The following is a 21794-nucleotide window of genomic DNA, read 5'->3' on the forward strand; positions in this document are numbered from 1 at the left end:
ATGATTTTAGAAATCCTGATAGAATGTTGTCTATCCCTTCTGCCTTATTTGACCGTAAGTCCTCCAAAGCTCTCGTTAATTCTGATTCTAATACTATATTCCCTATCTCTTCTTAATCAACTCCCGTATCTTGTTCTATCACATCAGATAAATTTTCCCCTTCGTAGAGGCCTTCAATGTACTCTTTCTACCTATCTGCTCTCTCATCTGCATTTAACAATTGAGTTTCTTGCACTCTTAATGTCACTGAAGATTGTTTTGACTTTCCTGTATGGGGAGTCAGTCCTTCCGACAATCATTTTTGGATTTCTTCACATTTTCATGCAGCCATTTTGTCTTAGCTTCCCTGCACTTCCTGTTTACTTCATTTCTGTGATTGTGTCTCTGTAATTATGAATTTCCCTGAACATTTTTGTACTACCTTCTTTCATTGATCAACTGAAGTATTTCCTGTTACCCATGGTTTCTTTGCAGTTACCTTTTTTGTACCTATGTTTTTTCTTCCCAAGTTCTGTGGTGGCCATTTTTAGAGATGTCCATTCATCAACTGTACTGAGCTATTCCTTATTGCTGTATATAGCCTTAGAGAACTTCCAGCAGATCTCGTCATTCCTTAGTACTTCTGTATCCCGTTTTTTTGCATATTGATTTTTTGCAGCCTAATCTCTTCAACTTCAGCCTAATCTTCATTACTACTACATTTTGTTCTGGGTCTTTATCTGCCTCTGGGTACGTTTGACAATCCGGTGTCTGATTTTGGAATCTCTGTCTAGCCATGATGTAATCTTTGAAATATTCCTGTATTAACCAGCCTTTTCCAAGTATACTTCTTCCTCTTGTGATTCTTGAACAGAGTATTCGGTGTCATTAGTTGAAACTTATTACAGTATTCAATTAGTCTTTCTCCTCTCTCATTCCTTGTCCAAGTCCATATTCTCCTGTAACCTTTTCTTCTACTCCTCCCCCTACAACTGCATTCCAGTCCCCCATGACTATTAGATTTTCATCTCCCTTTATGTGCTGTATTATCCATTTAATACCCTCGTATACTTTCTCTACCTCTACCTCTTCCTCTTCAGCTTGTGACGTCGGCATGTATATCTGAACTATCATTTTCGGTGTTGGTTTGCTGTCGATTCTGATCAGAAAAATCCTATCGCTGAGCTGTTCACTTTGACACACTCCTTGTCCTGCCATTCTATTCATAATGAATCTTACTGCCATTGCACCATTTTCTGCTGCTGTTGATATTACCCTGTACTCATCTGACCAGAAATCCTTGTGTTCTTTCCATTTCATTTCACTGACCCTTACTCCTTTCGTTGACTATACAGTCTTTCTCCTCCCTCTTGCAGTCCCCTCCTGGAGATCTGTGGGAGGCTATTGTGGAATCTTTCAGCGATGGAGAGATGATCATGACACTTCTTCAGTTACACCCCCCTGCGGGTCCGGGGGTTAGAATAGGCCCGAGGTCGTAAGAGGCGACTAAAATGAGTCCCTCCCCCTCAAGGGGGTAGTTAGCGCCTGCGTCCAGAGATGGATGGTTCCACGATCTATATTTGCGGTCATTTTGGTTTTTCACTTCTTTTTGTTTCTTTCTTCCTTCCTCTGGTTGGTTCCTTTCTTTGTTCTTCTCCATCTCACTGTCTTACTTACTCTTTCCCTTGCCTCCTTTCCCTTGCCTCCTCCACCTTGCCTCGTCCACCTTGCCTCGTCCACCTTGCCTCGTCCACCTTGCCTCGTCCACCTTGCCTCGTCCACCTTGCCTCGTCCACCTTGCCTCGTCCACCTTGCCTCGTCCACCTTGCCTCGTCCACCTTGCCTCGTCCACCTTGCCTCGTCCACCTTGCCTCGTCCACCTTGCCTTCTTTGGTCTCAGCCTCGGCGTTTGAGACAGTGTGTCCTCTCTCTCTTATTTTTCCTCTTCTTCCTTCCTACCTATGCGCGCCTGAAGGCCGACCCATGCGTTCGCATGCGTAGCCGGTGACGGGGTAACGCGTAATTCCCCGCCCTGGGTAGGCAAGTAAGGCACGCAAGTACCCCCTGGTAAAGGCCAGGCCCACGGAGGGGTGATTGCCTGAGCTGATACCTTCTGACCATGCCGATTAGTCCCTCCGTCTGTTTCTCGGGAGGTGTGACCTGAGGTGTAAACATTCACCTAAGGCGGGAGTGCCCTCTGAGAGGGTCCCCACAAGGAAGGCGCGCGCCATCGGAGTCGCTGGCAATCATGGGGGATTCCTCCGAAATGGATTTCTCTTCTTCTTCTTCTTCTTCTTCTTCTTCTCTCTCAACTTCTGCCCACAAACGGAAACTTCACCAGCCACCAGTGACAAAAGTACTATCGCCTGCCCCACAGTTCCTCGTAGTTTCTCGATCTGAGGATGGAAAGGATTTTTCCTCTGTCAACCCTTTCGTTATCCAGAAGGGCGTAGATGCCATAGCCGGATCTGTCATGTCTTGTACCAGGTTGCATAATGGTACATCGTTACTAGAAACGGAGAGCGCCTTTCAGGCACAAAAACTGCTTCGGGCCACACTCCTGTACACGTTCCCTGTCCGGGTGGAGGCTCATTGTACTTTGAATTCGTCTCGTGGTGTGGTATATGCTAGATCACTCGACGGATTGACTGACGAGGAGATTCAGTCTTTCCTCGCTGAGCAGGGCGTGACGGCTGTCCATAGGGTCATGAAAAAGGTCAACAATGACCTTGTACGGACCCGGACACTTTTCTTGACCTTTGATAGTGTTCAGCTGCCGTCGCGCATCAAAGCGGGCTATGAGGTTATTTCTGTTCGCCCCTATGTCCTGACACCTACGCGCTGCTACCAGTGTCAGCGTTTTAATCACACTCGCCAGTCTTGTTCCAATGCGGCTAAATGTGTCACTTGTGGCAGGGATGCCCATGAGGGTGACTGTCCACCTCCGTCTCCTCGTTGTGTGAACTGTCAGGGTGACCATGCAGCGTCCTCCCGCGACTGTCCCATCTACAAGGAAAAACGCTGTATCCAAGGAATTCGGGTCAAAGAGAAAGTGTCCACCTTGGCTGCTCGCAAGCTATTTGCTAGTAGGAAGCCCACGCTGCTCCCAGGTGGGAAATACAGTACTGTCCTCACCTCTCCTCGGACTACCAGGGAGGTGGCGACGCAGACATGCGATCTGACCTTCAGCACTACGGTCGTCCGTTCGGCCAGTGCTAAGATCGCGCGGTCGACGTCTCCTCTTCCTCCCGTCACCCCTCAGACACAAGCACATTCATCAGCTTCTGCCGAGACGAAGACTCAGAAGTCAGATCCACGGGCCTTCAAGAAGGAACCGTCCCGTGCACACTTCCTATGTACTTCGAACTCCCAGCCATCGACCAGTACTTCCACTAAACGACCTTCCAAGAAGGCTCATAGGAAGCACAGTTCTCCTTCTCCGCCGCCACGGCGCATTTCTTCTCCTGCGCCACCCAGCGGTTGCCGCCCCAGGCCGTCATCCGTTTCGCCTGGTCACACCGCTGGTAGCCGAACATCTGGCCGTTCACCTGCAGAGGAAGCTCCCCCTCCCGGCCATCTTAACAAGATGGCCGATGAACCTGTAGAACCAATGGACGATGACTGTCCGCCTACTGATAGCGGCGGCAGTGCTCGCTCGAAGCCAGGCCCTCAGTGGCCTTCGAGGTGACTCCTTCTTTCATCTTCCTTTTCTTGTCACTATGGCACTTATTCACTGGAATATTCGCAGCATTCGCTCCAATCGAGAGGACTTAAAGTTGCTGCTCCGCTTGCACCGTCCGCTCGTCGTAGCCCTCCAGGAAACGAAGCTACGCCCATTCGATCAAATTGCCTTGGCACACTACACCTCTGTGCGTTTTGACCTACCCCCTGTGGCAGGTATTCCGGCTCATGGTGGGATTATGTTGCTGGTCCGGGATGATATTTACTATGATCCCATCACATTGCACACCGGCCTGCAGGCAGTTGCCGTCCGAATTACTCTCCCCACTTTTACATTTTCCATTTGTACCGTTTACACTCCATCGTCATCTGCCGTTACCAGGGCAGACACGATGCAAATTATTGCTCAGCTACCTGCGCCATTTTTATTAACTGGAGACTTCAATGCCCCCCATCTCCTTTGGGGCTCTCTAGCATCCTGCCCGAGGGGCTCCCTGTTAGCAGACCTTTTCAACCAGCTCAATCTTGTCTGCCTCAATACTGGCGCCCCTACTTTTTTTTTGGACACATCTCACACCTATTCCCATTTAGACCTCTCTATATGTACTACCCAACTTGTACGCCGGTTTGAGTGGTATGCACTTTCTGATACATATTCGAGCGACCACTTCCCGTGTGTTATCCATCTCCTGCATCATACCCCCTCTCTGTGCTCAACTAGTTGGAACATCTCCAAAGCAGACTGGGGGCTCTTCTCTTCCAGGGCGACTTTTCAGGATCAAATCTTCACAAGCTGCGATAGTCAGGTCGCACATCTCACGGACGTCATTCTCACTGCTGCTGAATATTCCATCCCTCACACTACTTCTTCTCCACATTGCATACCGGTCCCCTGGTGGACCGCAGCATGTAGAGACGCTTTACGTGCTCGTTGACGTGCTTTATGCACCTTTAAACGCCACCCTACAGTGGCGAATTGTATCAATTATAAACGATTATGTGCGCAATGTCGTCGTGTTATTAAAGAAAGCAAGAAAGCCAGCTGGGCTGCTTTCACAAGCACCTTCAACAGTTTTACTCCTTCTGTTGTCTGGGGTAGCCTGTGCTGGCTATCTGGCACTAAGGGCCACTCACCAGTTTCTGGCTTGACGGTCGCGAATGACGTCCTTGTGGCCCCTGAGGATGTCTCCAATGCCTTCGGCCGCTTTTTCGCAAAGGTTTCGAGCTCCGCTCATTACCTCCCTCCCTTACTCCCCCGAAAACAGGCAGAGGAGGCTAGGCCACCTAACTTCCGCTCCTCGATTCGTGAAAGTTACAATGCCCCATTCACCATGCGGGAACTCGAAAATGCAGTTGCCCGGTCACGGTCCTCCGCTCCAGGGCCTGATTCTATTCATATTCAGATGCTGAAGAACCTTCCTCCTGCAGGTAAAGGTTTCCTTCTTCGTACTTACAATCGCATCTGGATTGAGGGACATGTTCCCACATGCTGGTGCGAATCTATTGTTGTCCCAATTCCTAAGCCGGGGAAGGACAAGCACTTGCCTTCCAGTTATCGACCCATCTCGCTTACCAGCTGTGTCTGTAAGGTGATGGAGCGAATGGTTAACTTTCGTTTGGTTTGGCTGCTCGAATCTCGACGCCTACTTACCAATGTACAATGCGAATTTCGTAGGCGCCGCTCTGCTGTTGACCATCTGGTTACCTTGTCGACCTTCATTATGAAAAACTTCTTGCGGAAGCGCCCGACCGCGGCTGTGTTCTTTGATTTGGAGAAGGCTTATGACACCTGTTGGAGGGCGGGCATTCTCCGCACCATGCATACATGGGGCCTTCGCGGTCGCCTCCCTCTTTTTATTCGTTCCTTTTTAATGGATCGACAGTTCAGGGTACGTGTGGGTTCTGTCCTGTCAGACACCTTTCGCCAGGAGAATGGGGTGCCACAGGGCTCAGTTTTGAGCGTCGCTCTCTCTGCCATAGCGATCAATCCAATAATGGATTGCCTCCCAGCTGATGTATCAGGATCCCTTTTCGTGGACGATTTTACCATGTATTGCAGCGCGCAGCGTACATGTTTCCTGGAGCGCTGTCTTCAGCGTTCTCTTGACCGTCTTTATTCCTGGAGTGTCGCCACTGGCTTCCGTTTTTCTGCCGAGAAGACGGTCTGTATTAACTTCTGGCGCTACAAAGAGTTTCTCCCACCGTCCTTATGACTCGGTCCCGTTGCTCTCCCATTCGTGGAGACAACAAAATTTTTAGGTCTTACATTTGACAGGAAACTTAGCTGGTCTCCACATGTGTCATATTTGGCTGCCCGTTGTACCCGTTCTCTAAATGTCCTCCGTGTTCTCAGTGGTATGTCGTGGGGAGTGGATCGAACAGTCCTACTTCGCCTATATCGGTCGATCGTCCGCTCCAAGCTGGATTATGGGAGCTTCATGTACTCCTCTGCACGGCCGTCCATCTTACACCACCTCAACTCCATACAACATCGGGGTTTACATCTTGCGATCGGAGCGTTTTATACTAGTCCCGTCGAGAGTCTTCATGCTGAAGCCGGTGAATTGCCACTCACCTACCGGCGCGATATACTGCTTTGTCGGTATGCCTGTCGGCTACTGTTCTTTTGACGACTCTCTCGACTGTCAATACGGGTTGTATGTCTGCCCTGCTACCCCCTGGAGTTCGCTTTCGTCGCCTCCTTCAACACCTTGATTTTTCACTCCCTACAACCTTTAGAGTGGGCGAGAGCCACACGCCACCTTGGCTCCAGGCTCAGGTTCGCGTTCACCTTGACCTCAGCTCGCTCCCAAAGGAGGTTACCCCCGGTTCAGTATACCACTCCCGTTTTGTCGAACTTCGTTCGAAGTTCATTAATATGACCTTCATTTATACAGATGGCTCTAAGACCAATGACGGGGTCGGGTGTTCTTTTATTGTCGGGGCACGAAGTTTCAAATACCGGCTCCATGGCCATTGTTCGGTCTTCACAGCTGAGCTCTTTGCCCTCTGCCAGGCTGTTCTTTACATCTGCCGCCACCGACATTCTGCTTATGTCATCTGCTCCGATTCCCTGAGCGCCATCCAGAGCCTCAGTGATCCGCATCCGGTTCACCCTTTCGTACACCGGATCCAACGCTCTCTTCAGCAGCTGGCGGACGACGGTTCTCCGGTTAGCTTTATGTGGGTTCCTGGCCATGTCGGTATCCCTGGGAACGAAGCTGCAGATGCCGCGGCCAAGGCTGCGGTCCTCCAGCCTCGGACAGCTTCTTGTTGTGTCCCTTCATCAGATTGTAGCAGGGTCATTTATCAGCTCATTTTATCACTGTGGCATGCTGATTGGGTTGCAGTTACAGGCAACAAGCTTCGGGCCTTGAAACCTCTTCCCGCTTGGACGTCGTCCTCACACCCTTCTCGGCGGGAGGATCCTCACACCCTTCTTGGCGGTAGGCGGTAGTTTTGGCCCGGTTACGAATTGGACACTGCCGGTTCAGCCATCGCCATCTGCTGACGGCTGCGCCGGCGCCGTCTGCCCATGTGGGCAATTGCTGATGGTCTGCCACATTTTAACGTCCTGTCCGGATTTTACTACACTGCGTCTTGATCTTGGCCTGCCATGTACTCTAGATGCCATTTTAGTGGATGACCCAGGAGCAGCTGCTCGCGTTCTTCGTTTTATCAACTTGACAAACCTGTCTAAGGAATTTGATTATGCTGTCTTTTTAATCCTATGCCAGTCAATCTGTCTTTTATCGTGTTTTCCCTTTTAGTTACTGTTTTAAACTTGTGCCTCGCCGTGGATTCCTAACGTACTCTGGGCGCTGATGACCATTGAAGTTGTGCGCCCTAAAAACACACACAAAAAAAAAATTCTTCAGTTACAGGCCACATTTCCTGTGGATACATGTTGTGTGTCTTTAATGCAGTGATTTCCATTGCCTTCTGCATCATCATGCTGTTGACTATTGCTGATTCTTCTGCCTTTAGGCAGATTCCCACCAAATGACAAGAGACTGCCCTGAACCTCCGCCGACTCCTCCACTCTCCTTGACAAGGCTGTTGGCAGAATAAGGGTGACTTGTTATGCTACAAGCCTTCGGCCCCCGATGCTGATTATTATTCAAAATTTAAGCAGTGGGGTGGGTTTCAAACCCGGGACCAAGGACGTTCTGCGTACTAATCAAAGGCGCTATCCCTAGACCATGGATAGCTTTAAAAAAAAAATCTTAATCCCTTACAAATGACACAGTCTTAAGCTACAGCCCCGACACGTCTTCTCTGTCGATAGTACTTTCCTCTGTTGTGCTTCATGTAGTGGGCTATCAGAGTCGTCTGCTAATGAGTGTCTCCTCCGCGGTTTTTGGTGGTCCACAGCCAGGCGGCACACGGTGGCTCGAGGAACCACAGGCTGCTGGCCGTTGGACTTACCGTTCTTCCTCTATCTCTGAAACCGGTTAAGGGAAACCTTCCCAGTCCTCATTGTCTGAGGAGGAGGAGGAGGAGGACAAAAGGAATCTGCATATAGTCTTTCGGTACCCGAGGTGGAGATTCCTGTGGTGTCTTAGGCACCATACCTCGCCAGGCAATGTGCCGCAGAATCTATTTCAGTGGATCCCCCGACGTCTCAACTGGTGGAAGCAGATGACCCTGGTTCGTAACCTGACAACCCACCACCCCTCACCCCACACCCCTGACCCCACCCCCCACCCTGAGAATTATGCTCAAACATATGCATCTGTGAACTAGCACCCTGCCTTTTGGCTCATAAAACAGCGGGAGGAGTAAATGTGCTTTCCTTTACTATGTGCCAACTGCAGTCATATAATTCTCCATTAAGTGAATGGGAGCTCTCCAGTGCCCTTCCCCATTGCCCTATTACGGCCCGAGGGCCAGACCACACCCACAACCAAATGCTGATCCCCCAGGGGGTCCACAATTCTTTTGTGGATGTGTGTGTAGCTAGCCCGGGACCCAGAACTATTGTGGTCCTCTTTCCTTTCTGGGCTGCGTAACTTCTTTTTCCACATCCTTCTCCATCCCCCATCTTCCTCTCCCCCACCTCACCTCTGCCTCTCCCCCACCTCACCTCTGCCTCTCACCCACCTCACCTCCGCATCTTCCCCCCACACCTCACCTCCACCTCTTCCCCCCACACCTCACCTCCACCTCTTCCCCCCACACCTCACCTCCGCCTCTTCCCCCCACACCTCACCTCCGCCTCTTCCCCCCCACACCTCACCTCCGCCTCTTCCCCCCCACACCTCACCTCCGCCTCTTCCCCCCCACACCTCACCTCCGCCTCTTCCCCCCCACACCTCACCTCCGCCTCTTCCCCCCCGCCCCCACACCTCACCTCCGCCTCTTCCCCCCCGCCCCCACACCTCACCTCCGCCTCTTCCCCCCCACACCTCACCTCTGCCTCTTCCCCCCCACACCTCACCTCTGCCTCTTCCCCCCCACACCTCACCTCTGCCTCTTCCCCCCACACCTCACCTCTGCCTCTTCCCCCCACACCTCACCTCCGCCTCTTCCCCCCACACCTCACCACCGCCTCTTCCCCCCACACCTCACCTCCGCCTCTTCCCCCCACACCTCACCTCCGCCTCTTCCCCCCACACCTCACCTCCGCCTCTTCCCCCCACACCTCACCTCCGCCTCTTCCCCCCACACCTCACCTCCGCCTCTTCCCCCCACACCTCACCTCCGCCTCTTCCCCCCACACCTCACCTCCGCCTCTTCCCCCCACACCTCACCTCCGCCTCTTCCCCCCACACCTCGCCTCCGCCTCTTCCCCCCACACCTCGCCTCCGCCTCTTCCCCCCACACCTCGCCTCCGCCTCTTCCCCCCACACCTCGCCTCCGCCTCTTCCCCCCACACCTCGCCTCCGCCTCTTCCCCCCACACCTCGCCTCCGCCTCTTCCCCCCACACCTCGCCTCCGCCTCTTCCCCCCACACCTCGCCTCCGCCTCTTCCCCCCACACCTCGCCTCCGCCTCTTCCCCCCACACCTCGCCTCCGCCTCTTCCCCCCACACCTCGCCTCCGCCTCTTCCCCCCACACCTCGCCTCCGCCTCTTCCCCCCACACCTCGCCTCCGCCTCTTCCCCCCACACCTCGCCTCCGCCTCTTCCCCCCACACCTCGCCTCCGCCTCTTCCCCCCACACCTCGCCTCCGCCTCTTCCCCCCACACCTCGCCTCCGCCTCTTCCCCCCACACCTCGCCTCCGCCTCTTCCCCCCACACCTCGCCTCCGCCTCTTCCCCCCACACCTCGCCTCCGCCTCTTCCCCCCACACCTCGCCTCCGCCTCTTCCCCCCACACCTCGCCTCCGCCTCTTCCCCCCACACCTCGCCTCCGCCTCTTCCCCCCACACCTCGCCTCCGCCTCTTGCCCCCACACCTCGCCTCCGCCTCTTGCCCCCACACCTCGCCTCCGCCTCTTGCCCCCACACCTCGCCTCCGCCTCTTGCCCCCACACCTCGCCTCCGCCTCTTGCCCCCACACCTCGCCTCCGCCTCTTGCCCCCACACCTCGCCTCCGCCTCTTGCCCCCACACCTCGCCTCCGCCTCTTGCCCCCACACCTCGCCTCCGCCTCTTGCCCCCACACCTCGCCTCCGCCTCTTGCCCCCACACCTCGCCTCCGCCTCTTGCCCCCACACCTCGCCTCCGCCTCTTGCCCCCACACCTCGCCTCCGCCTCTTGCCCCCACACCTCGCCTCCGCCTCTTGCCCCCACACCTCGCCTCCGCCTCTTCCCCCCACACCTCACCTCCGCCTCTTGCCCCCACACCTCACCTCCGCCTCTTGCCCCCACACCTCACCTCCGCCTCTTGCCCCCACACCTCACCTCCGCCTCTTGCCCCCACACCTCACCGCCGCCTCTTGCCCCCACACCTCACCGCCGCCTCTTCCCCCCGCCCCCACACCTCACCTCCGCCTCTTCCCCCCCGCCCCCACACCTTACCTCCGCCTCTTCCACCCCGCCCCCACACCTCACCTCCGCCTCTTCCCCCCCCGCCCCCACACCTCACCTCCGCCTCTTCCCCCCCCGCCCCCACACCTCACCTCCGCCTCTTCCCCCCCCGCCCCCACACCTCACCTCCGCCTCTTCCCCCCCGCCCCCACACCTCACCTCCGCCTCTTCCCCCCCGCCCCCACACCTCACCTCCGCCTCTTCCCCCCCGCCCCCACACCTCACCTCCGCCTCTTCCCCCCCGCCCCCACACCTCACCTCCGCCTCTTCCCCCCCGCCCCCACACCTCACCTCCGCCTCTTCCCCCCCGCCCCCACACCTCACCTCCGCCTCTTCCCCCCCGCCCCAACACATCACCTCCGCCTCTTCCCCCCCCCCCCCCCGCCCCAACACATCACCTCAGCCTCTTCCCCCCCCCCCCCCCCCCCCGCCCCAACACATCACCTCAGCCTCTTCCCCCCCCCCCCGCCCCAACACATCACCTCAGCCTCTTCCCCCCCGCCCCAACACATCACCTCAGCCTCTTCCCCCCCGCCCCAACACATCACCTCAGCCTCTTCCCCCCCGCCGCAACACATCACCTCAGCCTCTTCCCCCCCGCCGCAACACATCACCTCAGCCTCTTCCCCCCCGCCGCAACACATCACCTCCGCCTCATCCCCCCCCCCCCACCTCACCTCCGCCCTTCCCCCTCTACCTCAACTCCGCCTCTTCACCCCCCACCTCACCTCCGCCTCTTCACCCCCCACCTCACCTCCGCCTCTTCACCCCCCACCTCGCCTCCGCCTCTTCACCCCCCACCTCGCCTCCGCCTCTTCACCCCCCACCTCGCCTCCGCCTCTTCACCCCCCACCTCGCCTCCGCCTCTTCACCCCCCACCTCGCCTCCGCCTCTTCACCCCCCACCTCGCCTCCGCCTCTTCCCCCCCCCCCACCTCGCCTCCGCCTCTTCCCCCCCCCCCACCTCGCCTCCGCCTCTTCCCGCCCCCCCCCACCTCGCCGCCGCCTCTTGCCCCCCCCCCCACACCTCGCCTCCGCCTCTTGCCCCCCCCCCCCACACCTCGCCTCCGCCTCTTGCCCCCCCCCCCCCCACACCTCGCCTCCGCCTCTTGCCCCCCCCCCCACACCTCGCCTCCGCCTCTTGCTCTCCCCCCCCCCCCACACCTCGCCTCCGCCTCTTGCTCTCCCCCCCCCCCCCCACACCTCGCCTCCGCCTCTTGCTCTCCCCCCCCCCCCACACCTCGCCTCCGCCTCTTGCTCTCCCCCCCCCCCCCCCACACCTCGCCTCCGCCTCTTGTTCCCCCTCTGGCCCCCCCCCCCCCCACACCTCGCCTCCGCCTCTTGTTCCCCCTCTGGCCCCCCCCCCCACACCTCGCCTCCGCCTCTTGTTCCCCCTCTGGCCCCCCCTCACACCTCGCCTCCGCCTCTTGTTCCCCCTCTGGCCCCCCCTCACACCTCGCCTCCGCCTCTTGTTCCCCCTCTGGCCCCCCCTCACACCTCGCCTCCGCCTCTTGCCCCCCCTCACCCCGCCTCCACCTGTTCCCTTCCCTTTCTCCCCCTCTGGCACTATGTTCAGTGCCTACGTCCAGAGACGGATGCTTGAAACTGTAAAAGAGTGTCTCTTCTTCTCTTTCTCTGCTGGCTAGACTCTGCCCGTACTTTGTCCTTCTCTTTTCCTTCTTCTTCTCTTCGCCCTCTTCTCCGCTGTGGTGTTGGAGACCTCTCTCCTTTCCTTTCCCTTTCCCTTTTCCTTTCCCTTTCCCTTTCCCTTTCCTCCCTGTGCATGTCTGAAGGCCGACCCACACATTCCCTCGCGTAGCCGGTGGTGGGGTAATGTGTAATTCCCCGCCCCCGGGTAGACAGGTAGGACACTTACGTACCACGTGGTAATGACCAGGCCCAGGGAGGACTTATTACCTGTGCTGCTACCTTCCGAAAGTGCTGATTGTTCCCTCCGTCCATTTCTCGGGAGGTGACCTGAGGTGTTACCAATCACCTAAGGCGGAAGTGCCCTCAGAGAGGGCCCCCACAAGGAGGGAGTGCGCCGTCAGAGACGCCGGTAATAATGGGGGATACTTTCGTAATGGTTTCCTCATAATCTATGTCTGTTCACAAGTGTAAGTTCAATGAGTCTCAGCCACGGACAGTTCTTCCATCGTGCCACAGTTCCTTGTTGTTTCTCAGTCGGACGAAGGTCAAGACTTCTCCACAGGCAACCCTTTCATTATTCTGAAAGGTGTCGACGCAATTGCATGTTCTGTAGTGTCTTGTTCCCGATTATGAAATGGCACCTTTGTTGGAAACAGTCTGTGTCCTCTAAGGCACAAAAATTGCTGCGTACTTCACTGCTACCCACTTTCCCTGTCTGGGTGGAAGCACACCGCACTTTAAATTCATCACGTGGGGTGGTTTATACATGCTCCCTCGACAGATTGTCCGATGAAGAAATTCAAAACTACCTGTCTGACCAGGGCGTAACGGCTGTTCATTGAGTCATGAAAAGGGATGACAAGGACTTGGTTCCAACCCGTACTGTCTTTTTGACATTTGACAGAGTTCAGCTTCCATCGAACATAGAAGTGGGCTATGAGAATTTCCGTTCATCATTACATCCCAAACCCTAAGCGTTGCTATCAGTGTCAGCGGTTCAATCATACCAGCCAGTCATGTTCCAATCTGGCCCAATGCATTGTGTGTGGCAAGGTTGCCCATGATGGTGCTTGTCCACCTCCATCCCCTCATTGCATCAACTGTATGGGTGACCACGCTGCTTCCTCTAGAGATTGCCCCATTTTCAAAGACAAACGGCTCATTCAGGGAATCAGAGTGAAGGTAAAGGTGTCGACCTTTGCTGCTCGTAAGTTGTTCGCCAGTCGAAAGCCCACTGTGCCTCACGCAAGTAAATACAGCACTGTCCTTGCCTCTCCTCGGCCTACAAAGGAGGCAGCCATGCAGACTTGTGATCTCACCTTTAGTGCCACGGTAGTCAGATCGGCCAGTGCAAAGATCGCCCGTTCAACCTCCCCACCATCACCTGCTCACATGTTCACCCTTCATCGGGTTCTGCTAAATCATGAGCCCCAAAATCAGACCCCGGCATTCCAAAAAAGAGCCTACTCGTGAAGATTTTTTTACATACCCCGACTTCAGAACCATCAGTTCCTCCTCCATCTCACCATCCTGTTTCTAAGAAGGCTAATAAGAAACGCAGTTCCTCTCCTTCTCCACCACGGCGTGTCTCATCTACAGCACCACCTGGCAGTAACCACCCTTGGCAGTCTTCTGTGTCGGCTAGGCACACTGCTGGCAGCTGATCAACCAGCAGATCGCTGGTGACAGGAGCTGCTCCCGAACAACGTATGGATCAGGATCTTCTGCCTTTGGCTGACTGCCGTTCCACACTGTCGGTCGCAAGCTCTTAGCAGTCGTTGAGTTGAGGGCAACCTTGGTCACATTCTTCCCTTTTCTGTCCACCCTATGTCCATTATCCATTGGAATATCTGCGGCATTCGAGCCAATCGGGATGAATTCTTGATCCTCGTAGGATCCTACTTACCGGTCATCTTCTGTCTTCAGGAAACAAAGCTGCGTCCCCACGATCGCTTAGTTTTCCCTCATTTTCAGTCAGTCTGATTTGATCTCCCGTCTGTTGATGGCACTCCAGCACATGGAGTACTCGTGTCCATTATCACCCAGTTCACTTAAACACTTCCTTCCAAGCTGTTGCGTCCATCTTTCCCTTTGTGGATACGCCTTCTCTCTTCGTACTGTATACATTCCGTCGTCCACACCAATGGCAAGAGCTGATCTCCTTCATCTTCTTGGTCAGCTTCCAACCCCCTATTTGCTGGTTGGGGACTTCAATGCCCACCACCCACTTTGGGGATCTCAGCGTCCTTGTCCGTGCGGCTCACCATTGATAGAAGTCTTCCACCAAGCGGATCTTGTTTGCCTCAACACTGGGGACCCTACATTTTTGTCTACCTCCATGACAAATTTCTCTCATTTGGACCTTTCAGTCGGCTCTGTTCCACTAGCTCGGTGCTTTGAATGGTTCGCTCTTGCTGATACACACTCGAATGACCACTTTCCATGTGTCCTTAGATTGCAGCCACAACTGCCACATATGCTCCCGAGATGCTGGAAGTTTGCCCAAGCCAATTGGACACTTTTTTCATCTCTGGCGACATTCGATGACCATCAGTTTCCTAGTGTCAACGATGAGGTCACTCATATTACAGAAATTATTATTGCAGCTGCAGAACATTCAATACCTCGCACCTCCAATCTGCCCCACCCCACCCCACCCCACCCCACCCCACCCCCAGTTCCTTGGTGGAACGAGGCATGCCTTGACGCAACACATGAGCGACGATGTGCTCTTCGCGTTTTCCGCCACCATCCTACTTTGGCCAACTGTATCCACTATAAGCAGTTCCGTGCGCGATGCCGTAGCGTCATGTGAAATAGCAAGAAGGCAAACTGGGACTTCTTTACTAGTTCATTTGACACCTTCACTCCCTCCTCGGAAGTTTGGAGTCGGATTTGACGGTTATCTGGTGCGCCTAGTTTCTCCCCGGTCTCTGGGCTCACTATCGCGCATAATACCTTAGTGGACCTCGTCGCAATTTCTAACACATTGGGTCAACACTTTGCTGAGATTTCGAGCTCTCCTCTCAAAATCGCGGAAGCTATAATACTGTTTTCTCCGTGCGGGATCTCCAACACACACTCTCTTCTTCTTGCACTTCCGCCCCAGATCTGGATGGTAACAACATCCAAATATTGCTGCATTTATCATATCATAGTCTGCGCTATCTCCTTCACCTTTATAATTGAATTTGGACTGACAGTACTTTTCCCAGAAGACGGCGGGAAGCTATCGTCATTCCTGTTCCGAAACCTGGAAAGGACAAACATCTCCCCTCTAGTTATCGCCCCATTTCTCTCACGAGTAGTGTGTGTAAGGTTTTGGAGCGTATGGTGAATTGCCATTTAGCTTGGTGGCTGGAGTCCCGAATTCTTTTAACACCTGCCCAATGTGGTTTCCGAAAGCATCGTTCTGCCGTTGACCGTCTTGTTGCTCTCTCCACTTATATCATGAACAATTTCTCAGGAAACGCCAAACAGTACCAATACTGTTTGATCTGGAGAGAGCATACGATACCTGTTGGAGAACAAGCATCCTCCGCACACTGTTCTCTTGGGGCTTTCGACGTCGACTACCCCTTTTTCTTCATGAATTTATGGCAGAGCGCACATTTAAAGTGCGGGTTAACACTACTTTCTCCCGTACATTCTCCCAAGAGTTGCTCTCTCCACTTATATCATGAACAATTTCTCAGGAAACGCCAAACAGTACCAATACTGTTTGATCTGGAGAGAGCATACGATACCTGTTGGAGAACAAGCATCCTCCGCACACTGTTCTCTTGGGGCTTTCGACGTCGACTACCCCTTTTTCTTCATGAATTTATGGCAGAGCGCACATTTAAAGTGCGGGTTAACACTACTTTCTCCCGTACATTCTCCCAAGAAAACGGGATACCACAGGGCTCCGTGCTAAGGGTTGTACTGTTTGCCATTACTATAAATCCAATTATGGATTGTCTCCTGCCTGATGTCTCGGGCTCCCTCTTTTTGGACGATTTTGTGACCTTCTACAGCTCTCAACGGACCAGCCTTCTGGAACGTCGTCTTCAAAGATGTCTCGATCGCCTCCACTCTTGGAGCATCGAAACCAGCATCCGCTTTTCTCCCAGTAAGACCGTTTGTATCAATTTGTGGTGTCGTACGCAGTTTCTTCCGCCTTCCTTACATCTAGGCTCTGTCAACCTTCCGTTCACGGACGTCGCTAAGTTCTTGGGTATTATGTTTGACAGAAAACTGTGCTGGTCCTCCCATGTTTCCTATCTTTTGGCTCACTGTCTGCGATCCCTCAACACCCTCCATGTCCTGAATAGTACCTCCTGGGGAGCAGACCGAGTGGTCTTTCTCCGCCTCTATTGCACCTTAGTGCACTCGAAATTGGACTATGGAAGCGTAGTTTACTCCTCTGTTCTGCCGTCTATTCTTGGGCGTCTCGACTCTGTGCACCACCGTGGATTACATTTAGCATTTGGAGCTTTTTACACCAGCCCTGTGGAAAGCCTTTATGCTGAGATTGCTGAACCTCCGCTGTCCAATCGGCGAGCTGTCCTTCGGAGTCGTTATGCTAGCCATCTGTCTTCCATGCCTGCTAATCCTGCCCATGACATTTTTTTCAACGCCTCCTTGGATTTAGGGTATGCAGGCTGCCCTTCCTCTCTACTACCACCGGGAGTCTGCTTCCGTTAACTGCTATGTTCTCTTTCCTTCCACTTTCCTAAATTTTTGTTGACAACTTGGAGTACAGCACTGCCTTGGCTCCGGCCCCGGACCTGCTTGTTCTGTGACCTTTGTCAGTTTCCCAAGGATGGTACCCCTTCTCTTGTTTATCGTTGAGCATTTGCTACTCTATGCGCACAAATGAAGGATGCCACATTTATTTACACTGATGGCTCAAAAAAATCATTTGGTGTTGGGAGTGCCTATATTGTTGGCGACACCCCCAAACGATTTCGGCTTCTCGACCAGTGTTCGGTTTTTACTGCGGAGCTTTACGCTGTTCTCCAGGCTGTCCAATACATCCGTCGCCATCAGCAGATACAGTATATTATATGCTCCTATTCGCTCAGCTCTTTCCTCAGTCTCCAAGCTCTCTACCCTGGTCACTCTCTGGTCCACTGGATTCAGGACTGCCTCCACTTGCTCCACTTGGGGGGCATCTCTGTGGCATTCCTCTGGATCCCAAGGACATGTTGGTATCTGTGGAAATGAGGCAGCTGATATAGCGGCCAAGGCTGCAGTCTCTCTTCTTCAGCCTGCTGTTCGAATTGGTTCCCTTCGCTGATCTATGAAGTGTTTTACGTCGTCGTGTTGCTCTTTTATGTCACTCACATTAGTCGACACTTCCCAATAAACGTGACATGAAAGCTCTTCCCTGTGCTTCGACCTCTGCCTCCCAAACTCATCGTGGGGAGGAGGTAATTTTAACTAGACTCTGGATAGGGCACTGTCTTTTTAGCCATCGTCATCTTTTAAGTCCCCACTGCTCTCAACTGTGGACGGTGAGACACCTTTTACTTGAGTGTCCCTGTTTTACTCCGTTACGCGCCCGTCTACAGCTGTCGCCTGATATATCTTCCATTTTAGCAGATGACACGCGCTCAGCTGATTGTGTTCTCAAGTTTATTAGTGTCAGTGAAATGACATCAGTTATTTGAAGCTCATTTTGGGGACAAACAACCCCTCTTCTATAGCGGTTTTTTAAGCATTCCTTCTGTTTTTAGTTTCCCCACTTTTTTGAGTTTTACTACCACTGCTGCTGGTTTCCAGTTTGGTTTTTTTACCTTTTCCTAAGTCACAGACCAGGCGCTAATGACCATAGCAGGCTCTCTAGAGATGGGCAATTATCACTCAATCTGCCTTACTGGTGTTTTCTGTAAGTTGCTCGAACTTGTGGTGAGTAAACTGCTGTGTTGACTCCTTCAGTCTCGGGGCCTTTTGGCTGCATCTCAGGGCGGTTTAGGCAAAGACTGAGCCACTGCTGATAATTTGGTTCTCCAGGAATCATCCATCCGGACGACCTTTGCATGCTGTCAGCATTTCATTGCAGTCTTTTTCGACCTACAGAAGGCTTACAGAGTGCGATACGAAAGGTGCAGTCATGGGCTGTGACTAATGGCTTTAGATTTTTCAGCTGCCAAGACTCGTGTCATGCACATCTGTCACCGTCTTACTGCTCACCTACACCCAGAGCTTTATCTAGACGATAAATTACATCTTGTAGTTGAGACGCACCTTTTTTTGGGAATGGTCTGTAATTCCTAGCTGATGTGGTTTCCCCACATTCACCAACTTGAGTGAAAGTGCTGGTGACACCTCAGTACACTTTGCTCTCTCGGTAACATTAGGTGGCGTTCAAATTGGTGTACCTTCCTGTGTCCCTAAAGAGCCCTGATTCTGTCAAGTCTTGATTCTTGACTATGGGAGTCTTGCAAATGGTTCAGTGTCATCCTCAGCATTGCAGATATGGGAACCCATTCTTCATTGTGGGCCCCGACTTGTGACAGGAACCTTCCGAACTAGCCATGTGAACAGCCTACTAGTTGAGGCTGGAGTCCCTCCATTACCTATCGTGCGCCAACAACAGCTGGTGAATTACTCTGTATGTGTTCATAGTTTCCCTGAACATCCCAACTACTGTGTCCTTTCCCTGAAGGGGATCTGTATCTCCCACAACAGTGATCTGGAACTGGCTTTACAATTGCTACATGTCTGCAGCGTCTCTGTTCGGACTGCAGCTTCCTCCACGATCACCTCTTGGTGAAGGAGATTTTGCCTCTGCCCCTTTGGCTTGTGCCCACACCTCGGATTAGTCTCAATGTATCCTTTGGTCCAAAAGATTCCGTTGACCCCACAATTTTTCGCCACATGTTGTTGGCTGTCCGTGAGAGATACCTGGGTGCAGAAGTGGTATTCACTGATGATGGCTCAACAGTTGACAGGTGAACAGGTTTTGCATACACACATACATCGTGTATTGAACTCCCTTCTCTGCCAAGCGGCTGAATTGATGGTCATTAAACTAGCCGTTAGCCATTTTCATTCTTACGCTGGCAAGAGTATCCTAATTTCTAGTGACTCCCTTAGATGCCTTTGTGCTATAGACCAGTGCTACTCTCGTCACCCACTGGTTATATCTATTGAGGAGTTTATCTGTGACCTCCATCAAGTTGGACGGCCAATTCTTTTCATTTGTATCCCCGCTCGTATTGGGATTTTGGGAAATAAACGACCTGACCGGTTGGCCAAGCTGGTCACCAGGATGCCAGTTCTGGGAATCCGAAACTGGACCTGAACTTGGAGTGGTCTGCCCTGAACAACCCCCCACACAAACAAACAAACTGCAAACAATTAAGGAGACCACGCATGTGGCAATCTTCCCTGCATGTTACTTGGCTGACTCCTGGCCACACTCTCTGTCAATGCAGAGCCTGCCTGATGGTGGCCCACTTACTCATAGACTTCCCTAATTTTTCACTGTGAAGTGACATCTTAATCTCCGTGACACACTACCTCTGGTGCTAGCAGACAACGCCAACGCAGCAGGTAGTTTTTAGTCATCCTTGTAAGTAGGGCTTTTTTGCCTCATTGACGGCCCAATCGGTTGGTGACACCCTCCCTCCTGGTCCTTTAGCGATCTATGCTTGGTGGCCCAGCCTGGCCCCCGCTCTTCCCACCTTTATATTTCCTTTGACTTGTGTGTACTGTCTTTTTTCTGAGCTTTCAAGGATTTACCTTTCACCTCCTTCCTTTGACAACCACTCCTGATTTGCCACTTAATGGATGAGCATGCAATTTAATCCCTTTCACTCCAAACCAACTATCTACAACAACTTGTGCCAGACTATGCGAAGTGTTCTTGCACACTGAAGACACATGCTGACAACTTGAATGAGCCACACGCCTGCAGGGCTTTAGCAGATACCATTGTACAGCTTTCGATTCAAAAGGGAGTCAGATGTGTGAATTTTGAATTGATGATATCAATTGCTTTCAGAATTGTCAAATGCTTCCTAGACTATGGTGCAGAGTTGGGCTGTTTGTGGTTTGATGGCTAAAGCTGATGATATAATTTCATTATCTATGAGTATATCATTAGTAATTGGTCTGCTCATGACTTTTGCTGATTTAATATTTGTATCTGTATTTAAGGGTAGCAACAGAATTACTTACACTAAATTTCCTTGCAGATTTTTCAAAGAATGGCGCCAAAACAGAACTTAGGTTACAAGAACTTGTGAATAAGGTGAAAAAGGTGAAAATTCTGAGCATGGCAAAGCAAGGACATTGTGAAGTTCAAATAATTCAGTAAATTTGACGACTTATTGTGGTGAGTATTCTTGAGAGTTAGCTGTGTGTACACTGTATCTGTCCACTAGTTATTCATCATATCTTGTATTATAAATAACATGTGCAAAACAAAGGTGGTGTTCAATTTGTAATCAGAGTATTTGATTCCATACTTTCATTAAGTAGTGAGCTTTAATGTTTTTTTTTTTTTTTTTCTGGTTTTCATTGGTTTCACTAAATCAGTTATGGCAACTGGAATAGTACCTTTGAAAAAAATGTTTAATTTTCTTCTCCAATTTTGCACAATATGAGTTTCTGATCTACTTCTGATTACCTAGTAAACATGGTGCTGCTCTATTTAGTACAAGTAGAGCAAATAATTTAGGAAGAAACCTAACAACTGGCCAAATAGTAGAGGCATTGAGGTGTTAACAGCTACATAGTCAGGACTGAAAATTTTGCTACCTTTTGAACATACCGTTTTCAAGCTAAAGCTGGAATGAGCAGTCTCCCCTTCCACTCGCACACGCACAATTAATTACAATGTACATGTGTGTGGGGAGGGGGAGCTAGCAAAGTTTTCAGTCTTATATGTCTCTTGATGACTCCACACCCTTATCGTTTGGCGAGTTGTTATCTGTACTCTTAAATTGTTTACCTTAAATTGTTTACATTTTGTCAGAACTTTCCGCACGTATTTAAAAGTAAAGTTGTCATTAACACGAAATAGTTTGAACACCACGGTGCTTTACTAGGAATGGTCTTATTATAGGTGATTTGCTGTTGCCTTTCTTTGAACTTTTGAACTAATCTAACCAGCTGCTTTGATATTACTTCCTTCTTAGTATGCATGGGATTACCTTCTGTGATGAGAGATGTGCAGTCACTTAAGTGATTGTTTCATTAATGGAATAGGAAAAACATTGTTAGACCTATCTGTAAGTTGTGCATAAGTTGCCTAGTATCTCTAGATTATTAACAATGTAATAGAAATAAAAGCAACCCGAGATAGGGCCTGGATCTGTCAGATCATCACACTTCTGGTGTCTGAAATGTCACTGTACTTAGATTTAAATGACTCTGTGACATTTCAGTTGGTGGACTGGTAAATACCAGCTGCCAGCCAACCCCAAATCTTTTTACAGTGCTCACTGTGTAGCCTATTTCATAAGTAGGTAGGTCTTGTTGAGTTAGGATGGCTTCATGTCAGCAGCATTAACCCTTGTTG

At 52.0% G+C, this 21794-nt stretch overlaps 1 protein-coding gene across 4 annotated transcripts in view; it reads left to right on the plus strand.

Annotated features, from left to right (window-relative positions):
- LOC124612253 overlaps window positions 1-21794 on the plus strand; it is a 215210-nt gene that overhangs the window by 185519 nt on the left and 7897 nt on the right. For all 4 annotated transcript variants that reach the window (XM_047140333.1, XM_047140334.1, XM_047140335.1 and 1 more), the window contains exon 23: window positions 20467-20606. In XM_047140333.1, the coding sequence (XP_046996289.1) occupies window positions 20467-20588 (122 nt within the window). In that variant the 3' untranslated portion in view covers window positions 20589-20606. The remainder of the gene's footprint in view (window positions 1-20466; window positions 20607-21794) is intronic.

Source organism: Schistocerca americana, chromosome 4 (genome assembly GCF_021461395.2).
Source record: "Schistocerca americana isolate TAMUIC-IGC-003095 chromosome 4, iqSchAmer2.1, whole genome shotgun sequence".
NCBI classification, from domain to species: domain Eukaryota; kingdom Metazoa; phylum Arthropoda; class Insecta; order Orthoptera; family Acrididae; genus Schistocerca; species Schistocerca americana.